Genomic DNA, 18176 nt, shown 5'->3' on the forward strand with positions numbered 1-18176 from the left:
CAAAGTGGGGAAAAGGCAGACAGGAGTGCTGAAGGAGGCCAACAGCATAAGAAAGTGCCAGTCACAAATAACAACAGATCAAACCCATTAAAAAAACCCCTGCGAGTTTGGAATTCTAAGAGCCAGAAGTTGATACAAATATTCTGTTATGTCAATCTACTTAGTGAAGTTGAAATCCCACCTGAGAAAACAACTAAAAACCGATTAAGGACAATGAGATTTAGCTCTATTAGGAAAAAGCAAGATAAAAACTTGCCCTGTGATATCATGGGCCTTTAGTTTTTACCGGAACTTGATAAACTCTGCTCACATTTCTAGCTTGGTTGATGAAATAACTGCCATTTCACATTCCTAACCAGGAAATGCTTTTTATTGTAGATTAACTAATAAGGTATATTAAAATGGATGTAGTAAAAGGTGTACTGAGACACGAGGTGTGCACTATGTACTTCACAATACATGGCTCCTTTGATGCAGAATGACTCGTGTGAACAGTCAATACACTGAACCACAATTCAGAGACCTTTTGTGAACAACCCAATGTTACTAGAAAGTCGTTCTATTATTTTATTTTTTTTTTTTAACCTATACAAAACAGTCCCCAAAATAGGGTACAGATGAGTAAAACTGCAGGTTTTAACCACAAGTCTCAGTTTCAGTACTGTCTTGTCAAAATCATGTGACTAGATTATTCCAAACACACAGTGGCATGCAGAGAACAATGCAGAGGCACGCCTTGAGAAGATTGGTTAATAAGAGATTTTGCCTATTACAGCATTTTATACATCTATCAGCCAACACAGATATCAATTACAAGACAAAGCACTTACAGTCATTATTACAGGTTTTAAACCTAGCAAAGCACACCAAGTTTATGAATCGACAGATACAAATGTTATGATTCTCCGTTTTCCCATAGTTATGGTATGTTAATAATTAGTGTAATAAAGACAGAAAAAAAAACATCCACAAAAAGTGTACAAAATTCTGGATATCAGCACAAACACAAAAGACATAGTATGTATGTAACATGACTGAACTGCAGCTGTTGTAGGACTGCAATTCTGAATTTTCCGATTCTTGTGTTTCTAAAATCCCAGCTAAAACAAAAATAAAAATTTCTGCTATGTGGCTGTACTGGGTGAAAAACAAGATCGTTTGTTCCCTAAAACAGCTTCTGAAAAGGGGCTGGAAAAGGATTTCACAAGAAGGTAATTAAGATGTCTAAAATTCTATCTGGTTTACTGACAGTGTGTCTCATTAAAACATTTTTTTTTTAAGTTATTAAACTATGAAAAGAAAGTCAGATTCATGTTTATGCATACCCTAATGGTCAGTTGAGTTGGAAAAAGATGTTCATGGACCAAATTTGTTCCGATAACATGCTTTACATGCTAACTCTTACCATAATGAGAAAGAAAGAAAACAAAAAAACATCGAGGAGAAGATAATTCAGAAAACAATAACATCTTGAATAGCAATAACTGAGAAGAATGCTGTAATATATAGCATCAGTAGGATTTAGGAAATGTCTTCCTCCTAAAGGAGAAAGCAGAAACTTTCATTCCCTCAAAAACAGATAAAGAAAGAGAATGACAACAGGATACGTATTCATCACACTGTTAAGCAAGCAATGACCATCTCAAGAGCAAGGTGACATACCAAACTAAGAACATCAAAAGAATATGAATGATCATTTTTGCTACAGGATGATCATAAACTAAAAAGCAGTTGCAGGAGTAAGTGAAGTCTTACACCTGACTGGAATACAAGTAAGTAGGGTATAAATTACGAATCTGAATTACAACTTCAAATTCCGAATCAATTGTAGAGCCAGAAACGTATAGATTTCAGAAAACATAGAAGGAGGTTCTACGTAACAGAATCTCCAAACTACAGAAAACAAAATAATTAATTAAAACAAAACAACAGTGAGAATAAAAATTACATGGGGAAAAGTCCATTGGGACTTTGATCTTTGCTAGATCTAAGGACTTTTGGCAGATCTACGTTTTCTTTGCTATTCCACATAAATGGTAGCGCTTAAGAAACAACACAAATAAAAGTGAGGGTCAGGCTATCACTATAACTAGAAGAAATTAAATCATAATGTTTGCTTATTTAAGGTATGTGGGGAAGAAAAAGACATTAATCTTCTAAGCTCTAAATGGATGAACCCTTGTAAGGGCAAAAACCACAGGTACGAGTACTATAGCTTACCAGGGAAATCCCCTTTGCGGCTGCTTTGGCCAAACTCCTGAAGCTGTGCTTGTTGATTTATCTGCTCCTTCTGCAAATTTTCATACCAATGGGTGACTTCCGCCCGTAGATCGGCCACCTGATCACTAGGATACATTTCTATAGTCATCTGAAATAAAACATGTATTTTATTTTTCAAAGCATACAACGGACTTACTGAAGTTTAACAATGTAGGGTGTACTTGTAAAAGGGCTTTTAACTTACCTTGTCGGGAAGTCCAGCTGGCTGACACACAATTCTTAGTGGTAGTGACTGTTTGTCACTCAGGGCTTTCAAGTGACTGCTGATACCAGTGCCTTCAATCTGCCACTGTCTCAGATGATACGCAAACCTTAAGCAGCAAGTAAAAATATTGAAAAATTATTTTTGTCAAAACCTATTTAACACAAATGTTTGATAAAGCATGAGAAGAAAGACAAAACTTGCCCATTTATTCACTGTTTGGATTTTGTTCAAAATAAGAGGAAGTTCTGATATTCTCACTGTTTTTCAAATAAAACTAAAATTAACTTTAAAAAAGTTTCTTTGGTGAGGAATGGGGAAACATGACCCACATCCATACACATTTATACAAGGACAAGGGCCAACTCTGGTAACTGCTTAAACTTTATATATTACCTTTCAGAATTATCCACTACCATCTTGTCTTTACACAAAGAAAAACAAAGAAACTATTATTTCAATTAATAATAACTCATAACCCATGCATCATTACAGTAAGAGGAATGGAAATAAATTCTTCATCCAAATATATCGATAGAACTATTTACCTTCTCCTAAAAGCCTCCAGGTGTGTCTTCAGCATTAAGAGTCCTCTTTCAATAATGGTCAGACTTGAATGTGAGTCTTGCTCAAGGTTACTAGAAGCTATCATGAGACTCTCCATACACTTGCTAATAAATTCCTGCTCTTTTTCCAGACCAGTTTTACCTGTAATATCAGTAAAAGTAAACTGCATATGCACAATTTTGAAACTATGCATTTTAATACTAAGAATAACCAGAGGATAATGCTTGGTATTCTTGAAAACATTTTAAACAGAAAACAAAAATAAAAATTCATACCATTGATATAGTAAGAGTTGATATACTGGATAGCCGCTCGACTGACATCACAAGACTGTGCTCTTAAAGCAATACCCCAGAACTGGTCCATGCCACACAGCTGTTTCGACAAAAGCAAAACAAATACAGAAACAAAACACTGCCTCATTAATTTACTGGGAGTGATGGTCTACTGACCTGAGACGTTTTATTTGCTACTTGATGCAATTACTACAAATATCCCTGTTGAAACTCTGCTTTGTCTCTCACCACTGCACACATCAATTACTGTAAAATTCAACTTTCACAGAAATACTTTCATAGTTTGAAGCATGAGGAGAACTGGTTAAAATTCAAGAATGAATTTTCATTTTTGACAAAGAGGAATACTTTTAAATGAAGCCTTAAAACCACAACTATTATTGCTAATGATTGCAAGAATAGGAATGTTAATTAAAAATTGCCTCAAATCAATTTACAGAAAAATATCCTATCTATGATTTTGCTTCTAAGACAGTTTTTCTGTATAAAAAAAAACTACAGAAACAAAACTTCTAAAGCTCCTCATACGTGAACTCAGACACATTTTACATCAGATTTCTAGTCAGAATTAAATATGCCTGATAGAATGTCACCTGAATCTTCTTGTTTATAAAAGTAAATGTTACAAACCCATCCTTTAAACACAACAGTGGATGCAGTTCAGTTATGCTAAGAATATGATAAACTACACAAAGATATGCAGGCAACCAGTATCACTTTCTTTATGGCTGCCTATCTCTACCTCTAGACACAAAAGCCACACATGCTCAGAGCCATGAGAGGAGGTCAGGATCACTGGCCTCTTATTTCCATTTCACTGTCCTATATTTGGAACTTTTTGAGTCCTAAGCTCCCAGGACTACTCCCCTCAAGGCAGTAATCTGTACAGACCCCACCACTATGGGCTGTGGCATCGCTATCTCAAACCAGAAAACAATATTAAAGTCAGTGAGGTCTCAAGAGATAGGCCATTGCAGAAAGGTAGTTTAACTTTCCCCTTCTCTTGGAAAGAAACAAAACATGAGCACAGAATCTAGGCTTACCTCTGAGTTTGAGCCACCATCATATGCACTAGTAGCTAATCGAGCCAAATTACACAAATGCTGGAAGAGGTTTAGGCCAGTCATACTAATAGTTTCAGGTTTTAGTTGTGGCATCTAAATAAAATGAATGAACTTTAGTATAGAAAAAAAATTTCAGTGATGGAACGGATAGCAATTACAGGGTATTTATTTCATTAGCACAGAAAAATGTCACGAACAATCATACTCAAATGTAGCAGATCAATTAAAATTTATTCTTGCAAGACACCACACTCCCTGAATTTTATATACAATACAAAAAATCAATTATAAGTGGCTTAAACTTCTTTACCAATGATCTGGACTGTAACAGTGCAGAAGGAACAAAAATTATTATTGTAAAACTAGCTTCTTAACTTATCAACAGCAGGACAATTTTTTAGCTTACAAAAACAGATAAAAAACTGTAACATTGAAAAAGAACTAGAGTACACAAATTATTGCAAAATCTATCCATTTTGTAACATCATCTGTTGGAATGGATGGGACCCCTTGCAAAAAGCTCTACTGCTGCATGTTCGTATTTTCAGTGGATATATTGATAAGATTTATATACCCCTCCCAAAAAAGAAGAAAAGTAATTTTTTTTAATTAGGTAAGCTATATATTGTAAAGGAAAGTACAGTTTGGGGTGGCTTTTTTTTTTCTAATTGAAATGAAGTGCTACCTAGCTTCAGATGCAATACATAGGCTATGTGCTAGGAAACACTCAAGTAAACATTGGTATGAGAAGAATTCATACCAATCTGTTCCCCTCTCCAAGCAGAGAAAAACCATTGCATGACAAGTGGGGCCCTCACAGACTACTGAAGACATATTTTTCATAGAAAACATTTAAAATATATTAAATAGCGCTGATATGAAAAGGAACAGTTTTACTAGAAATATATGATTGCAATTAACTCTCTACATACCTTTTCCAAAAAAAGATGCTTATAAGTCTCCATACCCATAGCATGCTGATCTTTACTTCGTACTTGATTTAAGAACCAGTGTAGTGCATCATCATAACATTCAGAATCTTCTACTAAGCAGTGCCACAATATGTCCACTTGTTCTAAACTCAACCCTAAAATTAGGGAAGTATTTTTAACTACTCTTTTATAACAGCAAATATACTGTGATATTCTACAAAACCCAAGAATACATACAGAAAAATCAGAATAGTTTTTGTGAGGACATAAGTTTTCTGAAACAAAAGAAGAAAAATGCACTGCCCACCAACTAGGAATCATACACTTTTCCCCTTTTAGAGCAAGCAATCAGCTACTGCCTTTGGTCACTAGTGCTGTCAGTTATTACTAAACCCATGAGTAACAATGACCTGGGACCTCATGCAAAACTGCAGGTTGTTTCTCAGTTCTTAAGTAATTACTGGGTACAACCCAGAGTTCAGTTTTGAGCTGAGTACTGTGGCTGAAAATAGTATCTCTGTATACTATTTCATTGCTTCTCCTCTCAAGAGAACAGTAGCTTTATTTTCTCAGCTGGCATATAAACATTTGTGATCTCAACAAATTTCTTTAAAAAGAACTGTGGCTACTCTATCAACAACAGAAAATACACTGTTACAAGGGGTTTTTTTCTCTTGGCTACAGATATTCTCATTCATTCCTGTACTCTAATAATCAGAGGGACAAGCCATGACTGTATGCCAACTTTGACTACCTATAGAGACTACCCAAGTGACACCTCCCTTCAAAAATTTTAATAAATTACCTCAGTATACCATCAGCTCCAAGTCTGTACAGAGCTGATGCTGAAAGCTATTAGTTCACAAGGGCTTAAGAAGAGAAAAGCCAAAAGAATTTATGGAAGGGAAAGCCACCAAGGGTCACTAAAACCACAAAAAATTATGTTCAATTCTGAATTCTATCAGCCACATCAAAAAATTTCCATTTTTAGCCTTTTAGAGTGAAAAGATTTCAGCACCTGTGCAGATCAACCATCGTACAGAATATTACTCTTGCAAAAGTGCAAACCAACTTCTGATAGTCTTAAAAAAATATAAAGAATTACTCCTTTTTGGTATCACAACTCACAGTGCACTCCAGTAAAAAATCTCTAGGAACATTATGAACATGAACCAAAACCCACAAATACAAAATGTATCCTCATTTTGGTAATTACTACAGTCCAAATATTTAGAGAAAACCGAAGCACACAGAAGATAAAAATTTGTTTTCACAGAACTGCAATAGAATCTAAACTCCAATGTTGGTTCTGTGCTTTCAACAAAAAATCTTCCTTTTTTTGGAAGAGTATCAAAGATTACTTAAAATTGTCTGTTTGTTTAAAGTATCATATTTACTTAAGCTAAGATTAATTGTTAAGAACTATGTGAGCCTTGCTATGAGGTGCTTCTCTGATAAGGTAAGCTCAAATACTTACTGAAATGATCTGGTGATCCTAGAGTTGAAAACACACATGTCAGGAATTGAAGACGAACCTGAACTTCTGCACTGTGGCTATACCTAAAATTTAAATGTGTATAATACATTTACTTAAATTATTTAATATTTGTCACAACTTTTTTTTCCCACTCATACACGTGCCTCTTAAAAGCATAAATAATTTTTTTGTAGTATGTTTCTTTCTGAACTTCTAGTTCAGTATGTAGTCTAGATTCCAACTGTACACATTACAGAACCACACCAAACAAATGGAATTACATACTAGTCATTACTAGATAAGGGTTTTTTTTTGGTGTTTTTTGAGAGGTTATGAATGGGGGCGTTTTGGCATACAGTCCAATTCAGGTGGATCCTTTTGTCACTAGCACCTTGCAGAATCTGGCCTTAATTTTTTTCCCTAACTTGTAAAATGCTAGCTTTTCTACTCTGAATTTCCAATTATTAAAATATTTTCATAATGTATATGAAAATATTAACTTGGTTTCTATTTATAAGGTAGAAGCTTAATGATCAAAGGAATATAACAACGTATCATTTTGCCTGAATTTAAAGCAAATCATCCCACTCCCAAACAGCTTTTTAAGTAATTTCTCTATAGAGCAATGTCCAATATAAAGGAGAATGACGAAGTAAACATTGAACCCATAAATAGCAACATTTTTCAATTGTGGATGCTCATATTTACATATTGACTTTGACATCTGTCAAAACATGAATAGTCTGTTCCTCCAGGCCTGGGAAGCTAGAAATTGTATCGCTTGTATATATACACCTAATTTTAATCATACAGATTGGAAAGTATGGATGAAGATGTTTAACAGAAAAAACTACTGCAAAGATTAACGATAACATATTTTAAAACTAAAACATTTGAATAGTTTAATGATATGAAATCACTTTAAACTCATTTGAATATTTAAAATCCTCATGTTTTATATGTAAACAAATATTGAACATAACGTCTAACAAAAATGATATGAGCGTTGGGGTTTTTTAAGGAAAAGGAAGCTATTTAAAATGTTACAGTTTTTAAAGACTTTTGTCTCCCTAAGCGTGTAATGTCCCTATAAAAAGTATTTATTTACAAGTACACAGAAGCATCCGAAAAGAAACGTTTAAAAACATAAAATATCACTCAAAGTCAGTTGTGTACTTACAATGCATGTTTATGTCGTCCTTCCCTGACTGCCTGAATGTAGTGTACCAAATTATCAAAGAAAAGTTTCATCATATTAAGTTCCTTTTCTGCCCACCTGTGTCAATTTAAAAGGCAGAAAGTATTATGGTTTGCTTAAAAAGATCTGAAAAGTTACAGAAATTAGACAGGTATTACAGGAAAATTGCATACACTTAAAATCAAAGTAAACATTCAATATTCCTTCTATCATGGATTCAGGAGTATTTTCCAGCACAGTATTCTCTTCTTCCTTGTCATCCATAAGGCTCCACAATGTTATTTTCAGGCACAGGACTGACAGAACACTCCCTTGTGAGACCATGAAAACTGTTCTTAAAGGCCCTAATTCAGAAAAAGTCTAAGCCAAAACTCAGAACTGGCCATATATTTAAATGTCATGTCAAAAAAGCCAAGAAAAACTGATAATCACTGTAATCTTCCCCAGAAGTTCCAGTAGTTTGTTCTCTATAGTTAGACCAGCTAGTTATATAGTTTGTTCCAGTAAGGAATGCTATACTATATATCTTCAGATTTCAAAGGTTTTCTTAGAGACCGAATTCTTTATTACTGAGAGCATTTGACACACAATCAGAACAGAAAGACGCAACACCAAGTTATTACAACCTTTTACAATATACTATTAGTGGATGTTTAGTACTGTCTGCAAGTCCTTTGGGATTTAATGGGGGGTGTGGTGGGGGTGTGTGTGTGTGTTACAATAAAGTCTTCACCTCAGTTACAATAGTAATGTGTATGATGATGAAATCTAGGTCTGACTGATTAGACAAGCTCATACATCTAGACAAATGAAACAGACAGATGATAACTCCAGGTCATTATTAATTTGGACCACAGTAAAGGAATGAGCCTTGCAGCAGTCCCCTAAAATGTCATCACTTCTGCTGGCTTAGTCTGTTGGGGAGAGGGGGATACTTACATTGTTATCCAATGTGTATCATAACTGCTCCCAAATTGTTGAAACGTACCAAACAGCTTTGGAAGAAGACGAAGTGAAACTACTACTGATCTAAAGGAGAAAGAGAAAAATGATGACAATGTGTGATTGTTACAAAATTAAAACCATCAATTGTAAAATTACTTTGAGAAGCTCAGGTTCAGTGAGCCAAGAGGCTCACTGTAAACACTGTGAGAAATCTACCATCAGGTCAGCCAGTAAGTCTCCTGAATGTGAACCACACACACTTCAAATTCTTTACATGCAATACCTTGGACACACAGCTGTTGGACAAGTGTAAAAATAAAACAGTATACCTTTTCCTTATTAAAAATGACTTAAAGTTCAAAAGATAAATTCTTTATTTTTCAGTTTCATATAACTTATCTTTTGAAATTTCATCAAAATGAGTTTGTTTTTTCTACAAACAGATGACAGCAAAAATAAATCTCCCTCAAACTCATTAGAATACACACCTACTTGTGTCTGTAAGACAACCATCTAGGAAAACTCAAGAAGTGCATGTAATGGAACATTTGTACCAGTGATGTGTATCTTCATATTTCCTTTATTAATTAATATCTCAACATACTTGTAACTCATCTCGCAAATACAGTTCTTTGCAAGAGGTAACAACATAATATGACAGGTGGTGTCCAGCAGTTGACTGACTATCACCAAAATAAATTCCACTTCTGCCAGTCTGCACAATCTGTACAATCAAACTGTACAATCTCACAGCTTTGGCTGGTATTAAAACAAGTTATCTGAGGTCAAGGTATTACTTCTACCTCCTACCTCCAGCTGCTTCTTCACAGAAGTCAGGCCCCACAACAGACTTGGTGGAAAAGAACTTGTCTGCTCCTCAGCCCCCTGCATGTAAAATCTAAATATTCAGTTTAAAATGCTTAGGCTAATGCTTGCACTCAACTGGCTAAGATGTGGACCCGATTTTACCAAATGGTAGGAAGGCAGTAACACCTCTGGCAGAAGGGAGAACAGACAAATGCAACAAGATAAGAGAAATTCAGGACACTGATAGAATAGAATAGAATAGAAAAATGGAACATCCATAACACCTTGAAAACTATTTTTATACTTTTGCTTTTGTCTGGTTTATCTTAACTACCTATAAAATTAAATAACCGTTACAGTCAACTCGTATTTCCTATACGTTGCAAAAGTAGATACATGTAAAAACAGATAATTTATTATTCAAGTTACCTGTTGTTTGCTAAATTTTCTAAGCAGCCTTCAATAAATCTCATTCGAATCTGTCTGTCAGTGAACCAGCATACTAAAGAACAGAGCAGCTTCTCTGCTTCATTTATTAACCCTTCAGAGAGATGAATCTACAGCAAGTAGAAAGAAAGGTCACTGAATAGTATGTAATTATTTTCTTTAAAAAAAATATTCTTTTCTGGTATTCAACTTACTGCATCTTCATCCTGGACCAGATCCCACAAAAGGGTATTTCCTTTCTTACAAACATTATCCAAATTAATGTCCGTCACCGCATTGCTATTATATTGATGTTTATGAACTGCTGGTCCTGAACAAAATATAAAGACCGTTATTGAATAAATAGAAGGAACTACCTAATCTAAGCATTATTCTCTAAGTGCATGAATAACGACATGCTTTATTGGTAAACTTGGTTGAAGCGCATACAACAACATTGCAATTGCAGCCTTTCTTCATACATGGGTTCTTAGAAGACAAAATATTATGACCATCCAAGAAGTCAACAAGGCAGTTAAGCCAGTATTCAGCTAATGGCAAGGTGCAATAAAAAGAGTACTTAAGAATTGCAGATGCAGTTGCAATTGCCTTTTAGGTTAATTAGATTTAATTCATAGTGCAATTAAAGTATTTCTTAAATCCTTCTGTAGTGCTGTTGTCCAAAGGGAGGTATCTTTATAACTACTGTGGTTGGAAAGCAAGAGAGAAACACATTTCAATAAATTCCCCTCATACTACATGATCTCTTCTAACTAAAAAACAGGAAGAACAACACCCTTTTTTATATACAATAGAGTATCAAAGTGCATGATTTTAGAAACCCATCATGTTTTCATAAACACTGATAGACATTTTCCTTCTTCTGTGTGGCCACAGCTGGCACCATTCATTTATCTACTATTTGATACTATTTTCATGCAACAGCAAAGTCAAGTAGAAAATTTAGACTGTGTGCAGAACACTGTAATTACTTGCACGTGCAAGACTAGAGGTGTCAAAAATACTCTGCACTGAAGGCCTCATGCTCAAACAACAATTTAGATCTTCAGTAAGATGTGTAATATCTATGGAAAAATATTGAAAAAAATATGCTGATTTACAGCATGTTTTAACTACAAAGTTTTAGTAGTTATTCCAACTCCAGTGTAGGAAAAAATCCTTCAAATTTTCAATGTCAGGCTGAAATTATAACTCAGTTCCACATAACAAGAAATGTTAAGCCTAAAGAAAAAGGAGACTTCTTACTCAACTGTGTTTCAGGAAAAGATATAAATAGTTCTGGTTTTACTGTCTGCTGGAAGATAGCAAAACTTGCTTCTGCCAGACCAGTGAAGAAAAATGTCAAACCTTCACTAACCATCCCCTCCATTATATTTAAAAGGATAAAACAGAAAATAAAGCTGCTGCAATAGCATATGGAAAGATAATATAATTCTTGAGAAGTGTTTTAGTAGCATCTTAAATTGCACCCTGAAGTAAACAAGAGCATTTGGCAGTGTAAGATTAAATAGCACAAAATGCCCTTCAAGGCAAGCTGCCTAAGATATCAAGTTATATTTTAACTCATTTTTTCCAAAATTATCCTCTATATGGAATCACAGGAAGATCCACCCACCGGAAGAAAAAACACATAATGTTTCAGAGAGGAAAAAAAACCCTCGTATTTCAGTACCACCTCTCTTTAATAAATTATTAGAAAAAACATTTGCTAGGCTCTTTAATGACTTTAAAAGCTCCAGTAGAAATGGCGGAGGGGAGCACTTAAAAAAGGTAAACACAGCTACATCTAACATGATAAAAAATTAATCTCTTGGAGAAGGCAGTAAAATCTCAGTAGTTACCATCGTTTCTTTGGGCAAATACATATGGTTAAAATAATTTGATTATTTTAATGACTGGAATCTAATTCTAAATTATATAAAACCGAGTTATAAGTATAATGGTTTTCTGTTGTCTTTTTCTCACTCTTACCTTGACTAAGATGTTCGTGGTAGATAGAAGCAAGGTTAGGAAGGTGCTGCTGAAGATGAGATGTTAGCTCAGCATGTGAATTAATCTGTACAAGCTCTTCTTCACAACCAGACTCTTCCCCATCAAAATCAGCCATATTTTTCTCTGATTTTGCACTGACTTGGGAACTACTGCAACTGACATCATCTGCACTTAGCATGTCATCAACCATATGCCTGTAAAAGAAGATGATTAGAATGGACAATATCAAAGAGCAAGTTGTTTATTTCAGATGTCTCCCTAAAGCTAAAGTCAGGATGAATCATCTGTCCAAACAATAGATCTTCATATGAATTTGAAAAAAAAATACAGATAAATTGAAGGTCTCACTGTCACGATGATTGTGTTGACTTCTTTTATGTTAACTAAACACAGCATTTTCCAAGACATTTTTAACATTTTCTTAAATGTTGTCTTATTTACTCAACACAAAAACTACAAAAAACTTTAATCAGATATTAACAAAGCAGATTACTGTGTAACTAGAGGAGATAACTTTTATTTCTGTTAGACAAAATTATCCTGAATTATAGAAAAATTGTCCATTCAAATTTTTGCCCAAACGGAATATTTTGCTACTACTTTTATTTCTGTTATAAAAGGAATTGGAAGAAATGTCAAACTACCTACCCGTCGTGGTGATGGTGGTGGTGATGGTGGTGGTGGTGATGTTGTGGCCCAATGAACTGTCGACAGTTAAATAATTCATTTCCAATAGTTTCCCCAAGGAAGTCCCCTGTGTGAGTTATACAAGAATCCTGAGACCCTTGTGAAATGTGAGCAGTGCTCATTTCCCCTGCCATATCATGCTCTGCATCCTCAGCATGAGAACAAGCATCTAGCATTCTAATTCGATTATCCACTGGTGTCACAGAGTCAGTGTTAAAAACATGGTCCTTTCCTGCCCCATTATTTGCACCACTCCTCTCTGATGGCCCTTGTGAATCTCCCAGACAAATGCCTGTTTGTGATTCCAGTTTCCTGCTTCGTAGATCTGTGCTCCTACTGCTTTTCTGGGGATTGTGACTCCTATCTTCTTCCTCTTCATCCTCCTCCTCTTTGAGAGCTTCAATATCTGCAATGTCTTCAGACTGCACCTCGCTGCCAGGGCTTCCAGCAGACTGGCTTGCGTGACTGGAGTTGGCCTCATTACTGGATCCATCACTGTGGCCACTGCTACTGCCAGGACCGCTACTGCCATCCTCACCACTGTTGGCTGTCTCATCAGAGCTTCCTTGCATGGATTCCTGAAAATTATTATTTTTTTAAGATTGGTGGAAAAATAAAACACCACTGAAAATACATAATCAACATCATCATCATCATCATCATTCAAACATCATTCTTCATTTACAAGGCAATGTGTCAAATTACAAATTTTCCTTCATTCCTCCTCAGTTTGGTGGCCACTGACAAAATTCTCTGAGCAAGATTCAGATTTAACAATTCAATTTTTGCATTACCTTATTTGTAACAGGGTATGTATGCAGGCTTTGCACATACACAGAGTCACAGTGTGGCACAAACAATATGTCATGCAATCCCTTACTAAGAGATTAATCTAACTGAAATGCAGTTTAAATGCAGGAATCTGTTTGAGGTGTTCTTTTTGTCACACACTTATTCACAGGCAAGGTACAGTAAATTCTATGTAAACTGCACAGAACATAGGTAAATATTCTAGCTACACACCATCGTGCTGCAGGTAAGCATACATGCAATGTACCTGTTAAGGATTTGAAATTATTTCAGAAAAAAAAAACAACAAAACCAGGTAACTCAGTAACAAAATTTTCAGACCAAGATTTATGCTCTTACCTCTGTATCTGAAAGTCGTTGCTGTACATGTTTTGTTCTGTTAATCAGCTGTTCCTCCATTTCAATATCACTGCCTCCACTCTGATGGGTGTCACTGTTGTCACTGCTCTGAGGGCTTGCTGCTGGTGACCCTAGTTCAAAACCATGTTTCCCAGTTACTTCATTATATATGTTAATTAGAACATAAGAGCATTACATAAATCTGCCTCAAGTGTTGAACCCAACAGCATTCTTCCTACAAACAGCTGAACAGTGGATGCAACTTAAACAATCCATGTACCTAAACACTAAAAATTTCTTTTAGAACACTGAGCATTTTACTACAAAATTTGTACTCTGATGTCTCTTTTGTATACAAGCACAGCCATGTGAATTTCCTAGATTCTACATAAAATATAGTTTTCCTTTGACTTTTCAGAAAAATGTAACTGCAAACTTTTACTAGCTGTTCTATTCAAACTTGATAGCTGTAGAAAAACACTGTAGTATCGAATGTATCAATTGTGGTGTACTTCTAAAACTATACTTACAAGGTGAAGGGGCTGCTCTTCTGAGCTCCTCTTCTTCTGAAGGAAAAAAGCAGGATGGAAAAATAAGTGACTAAAAAGCTTTTTGTCAGCATATAGTTGTCCATGATTCATAAAAATCAGCAGTAGGAAAAGAAAGAGAAACTACAGTAAAATGGCTTGGCAGCACCTTTAGTAATGACTGTGGGGAAATACACAGTCAAGTTTAAAAAAAAAAAAAAAAAACAAAACCAAAAAACTCAGAAATAGAATGTAGTATCAAAAACTAGGTAAAAATTAGATAAGCTTTTTGTAAGACTTTATTTCGCTATGTAAGTTACAGCTGTTCAGCAGAACAAAAATAGTTAACTGATGAGTTACAGACCATCCTCTGAATTTAAAAAAACCAAAACCAAAAACATACTACTTTATATATACAAACAGAATTGATCTGAAATAGAAAGCTTCCCAAATGCACTCACAAAGTTGTAATGCTTTCATCTTTATCCTCAACTTCTGCTTGAAAAATATGCCAGAATGACACTTTTTAAAAATACTTCAAGTAGAAAGTTCTATACATCCTTTTTGTCCAAAGACAACAAGGAGATTATGAAAATTAAAAATTTAACTACGAGATCTATTAGAAAACCACATACCTTTTTTGTTTCCCATGGGTAGATTGGTACTCAGTAAAGATGCAAAAGAGCTTTGTTTTGACAGCTGAGCCTTAGCTGCTAGAGCATTATTCCACAGTGCTTTTATAAGCATTGATGCCAAATACAAGGTCTATAAGCAAAACCAGATAACAGAGCTGTTAAGAAGCAGCAGGTTTTGTATACAAGTATTCACTGATAATCTTTCTATATGCCAATACTACAGTTCATCAAATTAAAAGAATGCACTAAATAATGTTGTATGAAACCCTTTTTAACCGCAAACATTAAGTTCAAATCTATCAGTAGTCATGCAGTCTTCAAAAACTTCTGAAAAAGATTATAATTCAAAAGCCAAAAAAGGCCTACTTGAAGAAACATGACAACTGTACTCATCATTTTCTCTCTTATGCATTAGTGAATATTACTTTTATACACATTCCTTTTAGAAAAACAAAGACAAATCCATGATGTTTGTTTAATATGCTAGTGTAATTTCTTTTCCCATTACAGTTTGGCCGCCTTGCCTTTACCTGTTCAGTGTGAGCACTTGGATGAAGAGTCGAGACTAGGTTAAGAAGATGTCTAAGTGGGACAGGGTCCAAGTTTTTGATCAAAGAGGGAAACAAGTCATGTATGTAACGACTGCAATGCTTTAGCTACAAACAACAGAGAAGATAACACAGCGGAAAAAAAAAAATAAAAAAAAAAATTTCAAGAGTGATAAAACTGCAACAATTAAACATCTTTGCATAAATACTCAGGAAGCACTTTTCCAGTTATTCCAAACTACATCAGACTTGCAATTTTGACTAAACTTAATTTTTACATTGTAGAGCATGTTAAGTTTAGTGAAATCAGATGTAACAATATCTGCCTTGGTTCCAGTTCTACTAGGTTTGGTGAAAAGAAGAACCAGAAGTTTATTTTGTATTTTAACTTAAATGTAAAATACTAGTGTATATGCTAAATCCTCAGTGAAATAACATTTGCAATGATTACCTTATTAACAGTGGCAAATACCAATAAGGACATTATGGGCTAATATGAGACTGAGAGAACAGACTGTATGAACCATGTGAGGATTATTTATAATTCTTTTGTTTTTCCAGCAATGGATGTCAAAAAATATGACAATGTGTTTAGCTAACTACTCTATTTACATTTTAAAGTGACAGTACTCCTACATGTTTCCTCTTAGGTTAAATGCTGCTTTTCATAGTGACTCAAAGGGTTTCATTATGTTTGTAAGGATATTGATATTCAAAAAATAAAATAATGATTACAGGAGGCTTTCAGAATAAACATTCTTAATGTTGGTACCACACATGCACCTCAAAAGGGTTTTTTTCATTATTTTATTTTGCCTTCCTGGCATATTAAATATACATGTCAGTAGTTTATGGGGTATAAGCCATCTTTCTCGATTTCAAACTGCCATGAAAGTATGTGGGTTCTATACATGGATGCTTTTAAACATCTTGAGATAAATTTTGTCAAAAATTTCGTTTAAGAAGTGGAAAATATATTCTTTAAGGCCTTCTATTCTTTCAGTTAAAGATGTCAGTCTTTTAAACATTAGATATTTAAACCTTTTAAAGGAAGTGATCAGAATATATATTTAATTCTGATATCAAACATATATTTTTAAAATATCCGTATGTCAAAATGAACATGTGAACTGTAAAAGAATTATCACATTTGGGTAATTATATTAAGTTCTTAAAATAGTATCACAGAAAAATCCAGAGGTCTAACACTAGTGAGCTACTGCATGTGTGAAAACATCAAGGAAGGTAAAATATGGCTTTAAAAATGTAAGTGAAATAACTAATTATTAACGACTTTGATACAGAAAATTGTTGGAGCTTATTAGAGTGAATGCTGTTATAGTAAGCATTTAATAACATACCAGCTGCATGTTATAATGACAATGGACTACAGAGGTTTCAGAATGTGTACACAGTAGTATTTGACTGAAACAAATTAGAGAAATACTGAACAGATTAAAAAAACCCCTTCAAATTTTAGCTTGTATAAAAGTATGTTCCTTTATATCTGTTCAAAAAGATCAATTTTATTTCTCTGACCTTCATTTGGAGTGTATTCTTCTGAAAAATTGACACCGAAAACTTTTTTTTTCCCCCCCCCCCCGGGATTTCGGTTGGTTTGTTTGTTTTTAAATAATAACAGCAGAATGAAACCATGGAAAACCAATTTCCACACCAAGAAATCAAAATGTCTACTATATTCAAATACTCTAAATTAAAAACCTCACAAACTAAAACAAAAAAGCATATCAATCCATTAAAAGTAGCAAACAAATATATCCTTTCTGAAGGAAAAAAAAAATAGAGTTTCCAGGTTTACCAAGCAAAAAAAAAAAAATCTACAGTAGGCACTGAGATGTAACACCAGCACTGTAGCACAGCTGTAAACTTCAGTGCTACAATCTTCACCAAATTGTTCCCACCAGAAGTAACAGAAATGGAAGTTACAATACATAGGAGCAAAGCAATTTAGCATAATATTAAAAATATTACATCTACCCTACAATCTTATTCCCCATTCTCAGTGAAAACACTATGTCTCTGCTATACAACTTCATTTTTTTCTTGTACAAAAGTAGCTGAGTTGAATTTTTGTATTTAATAAAAAAAAAAAATCTGTAATTGTGGCAGCTACCAAACTTAAAAATTGTCAGCAAAACACTCAGATAAGAAAAACTAAGAAATTCAACTTTAAGAATGTAAAACAAATTAAGTTGCCATTTCCTACCTTGGTATTTTATCACTTCTGAAATTATAAAAATTGTATATATACCTGTGCTGCAGCCCAAATACAGTCTATATGTTGAGTACTAAGTCTCCCTTCAGCTGCAAGAAAGTTCAGAATCACTTGGCACTGTTTGATGATCTGCAAAGTGAGAACACATTGAGGAAAGATTTACTAGAACAAGAAGTTAATCCTCCAT

The 18176-nt window shown here is 34.4% G+C and overlaps 1 protein-coding gene across 1 annotated transcript in view; it reads right to left on the reverse strand.

Moving 5' to 3' along the window:
- The window catches only part of USP34 (ubiquitin specific peptidase 34), a 123066-nt gene that overhangs the window by 65483 nt on the left and 39407 nt on the right, over positions 1–18176 (reverse strand). The window contains exons 10-27 of the mRNA XM_026844686.1: positions 18026–18118; positions 15736–15861; positions 15206–15335; positions 14574–14609; positions 14044–14174; positions 12856–13472; positions 12187–12401; positions 10410–10525; positions 10198–10325; positions 8956–9045; positions 7999–8094; positions 6819–6901; positions 5342–5496; positions 4389–4502; positions 3325–3424; positions 3031–3190; positions 2465–2591; positions 2221–2368 (exon numbers count right to left, since the gene is read on the reverse strand). Of these exons, the coding sequence (XP_026700487.1) occupies positions 2221–2368; positions 2465–2591; positions 3031–3190; positions 3325–3424; positions 4389–4502; positions 5342–5496; positions 6819–6901; positions 7999–8094; positions 8956–9045; positions 10198–10325; positions 10410–10525; positions 12187–12401; positions 12856–13472; positions 14044–14174; positions 14574–14609; positions 15206–15335; positions 15736–15861; positions 18026–18118 (2665 nt within the window). The remainder of the gene's footprint in view (positions 1–2220; positions 2369–2464; positions 2592–3030; positions 3191–3324; positions 3425–4388; positions 4503–5341; positions 5497–6818; positions 6902–7998; positions 8095–8955; positions 9046–10197; positions 10326–10409; positions 10526–12186; positions 12402–12855; positions 13473–14043; positions 14175–14573; positions 14610–15205; positions 15336–15735; positions 15862–18025; positions 18119–18176) is intronic.

Source organism: Athene cunicularia, assembly GCF_003259725.1.
Source record: "Athene cunicularia isolate RWA chromosome 3 unlocalized genomic scaffold, athCun1 chr3_part1, whole genome shotgun sequence".
Taxonomy (NCBI): Eukaryota; Metazoa; Chordata; class Aves; order Strigiformes; family Strigidae; genus Athene; species Athene cunicularia.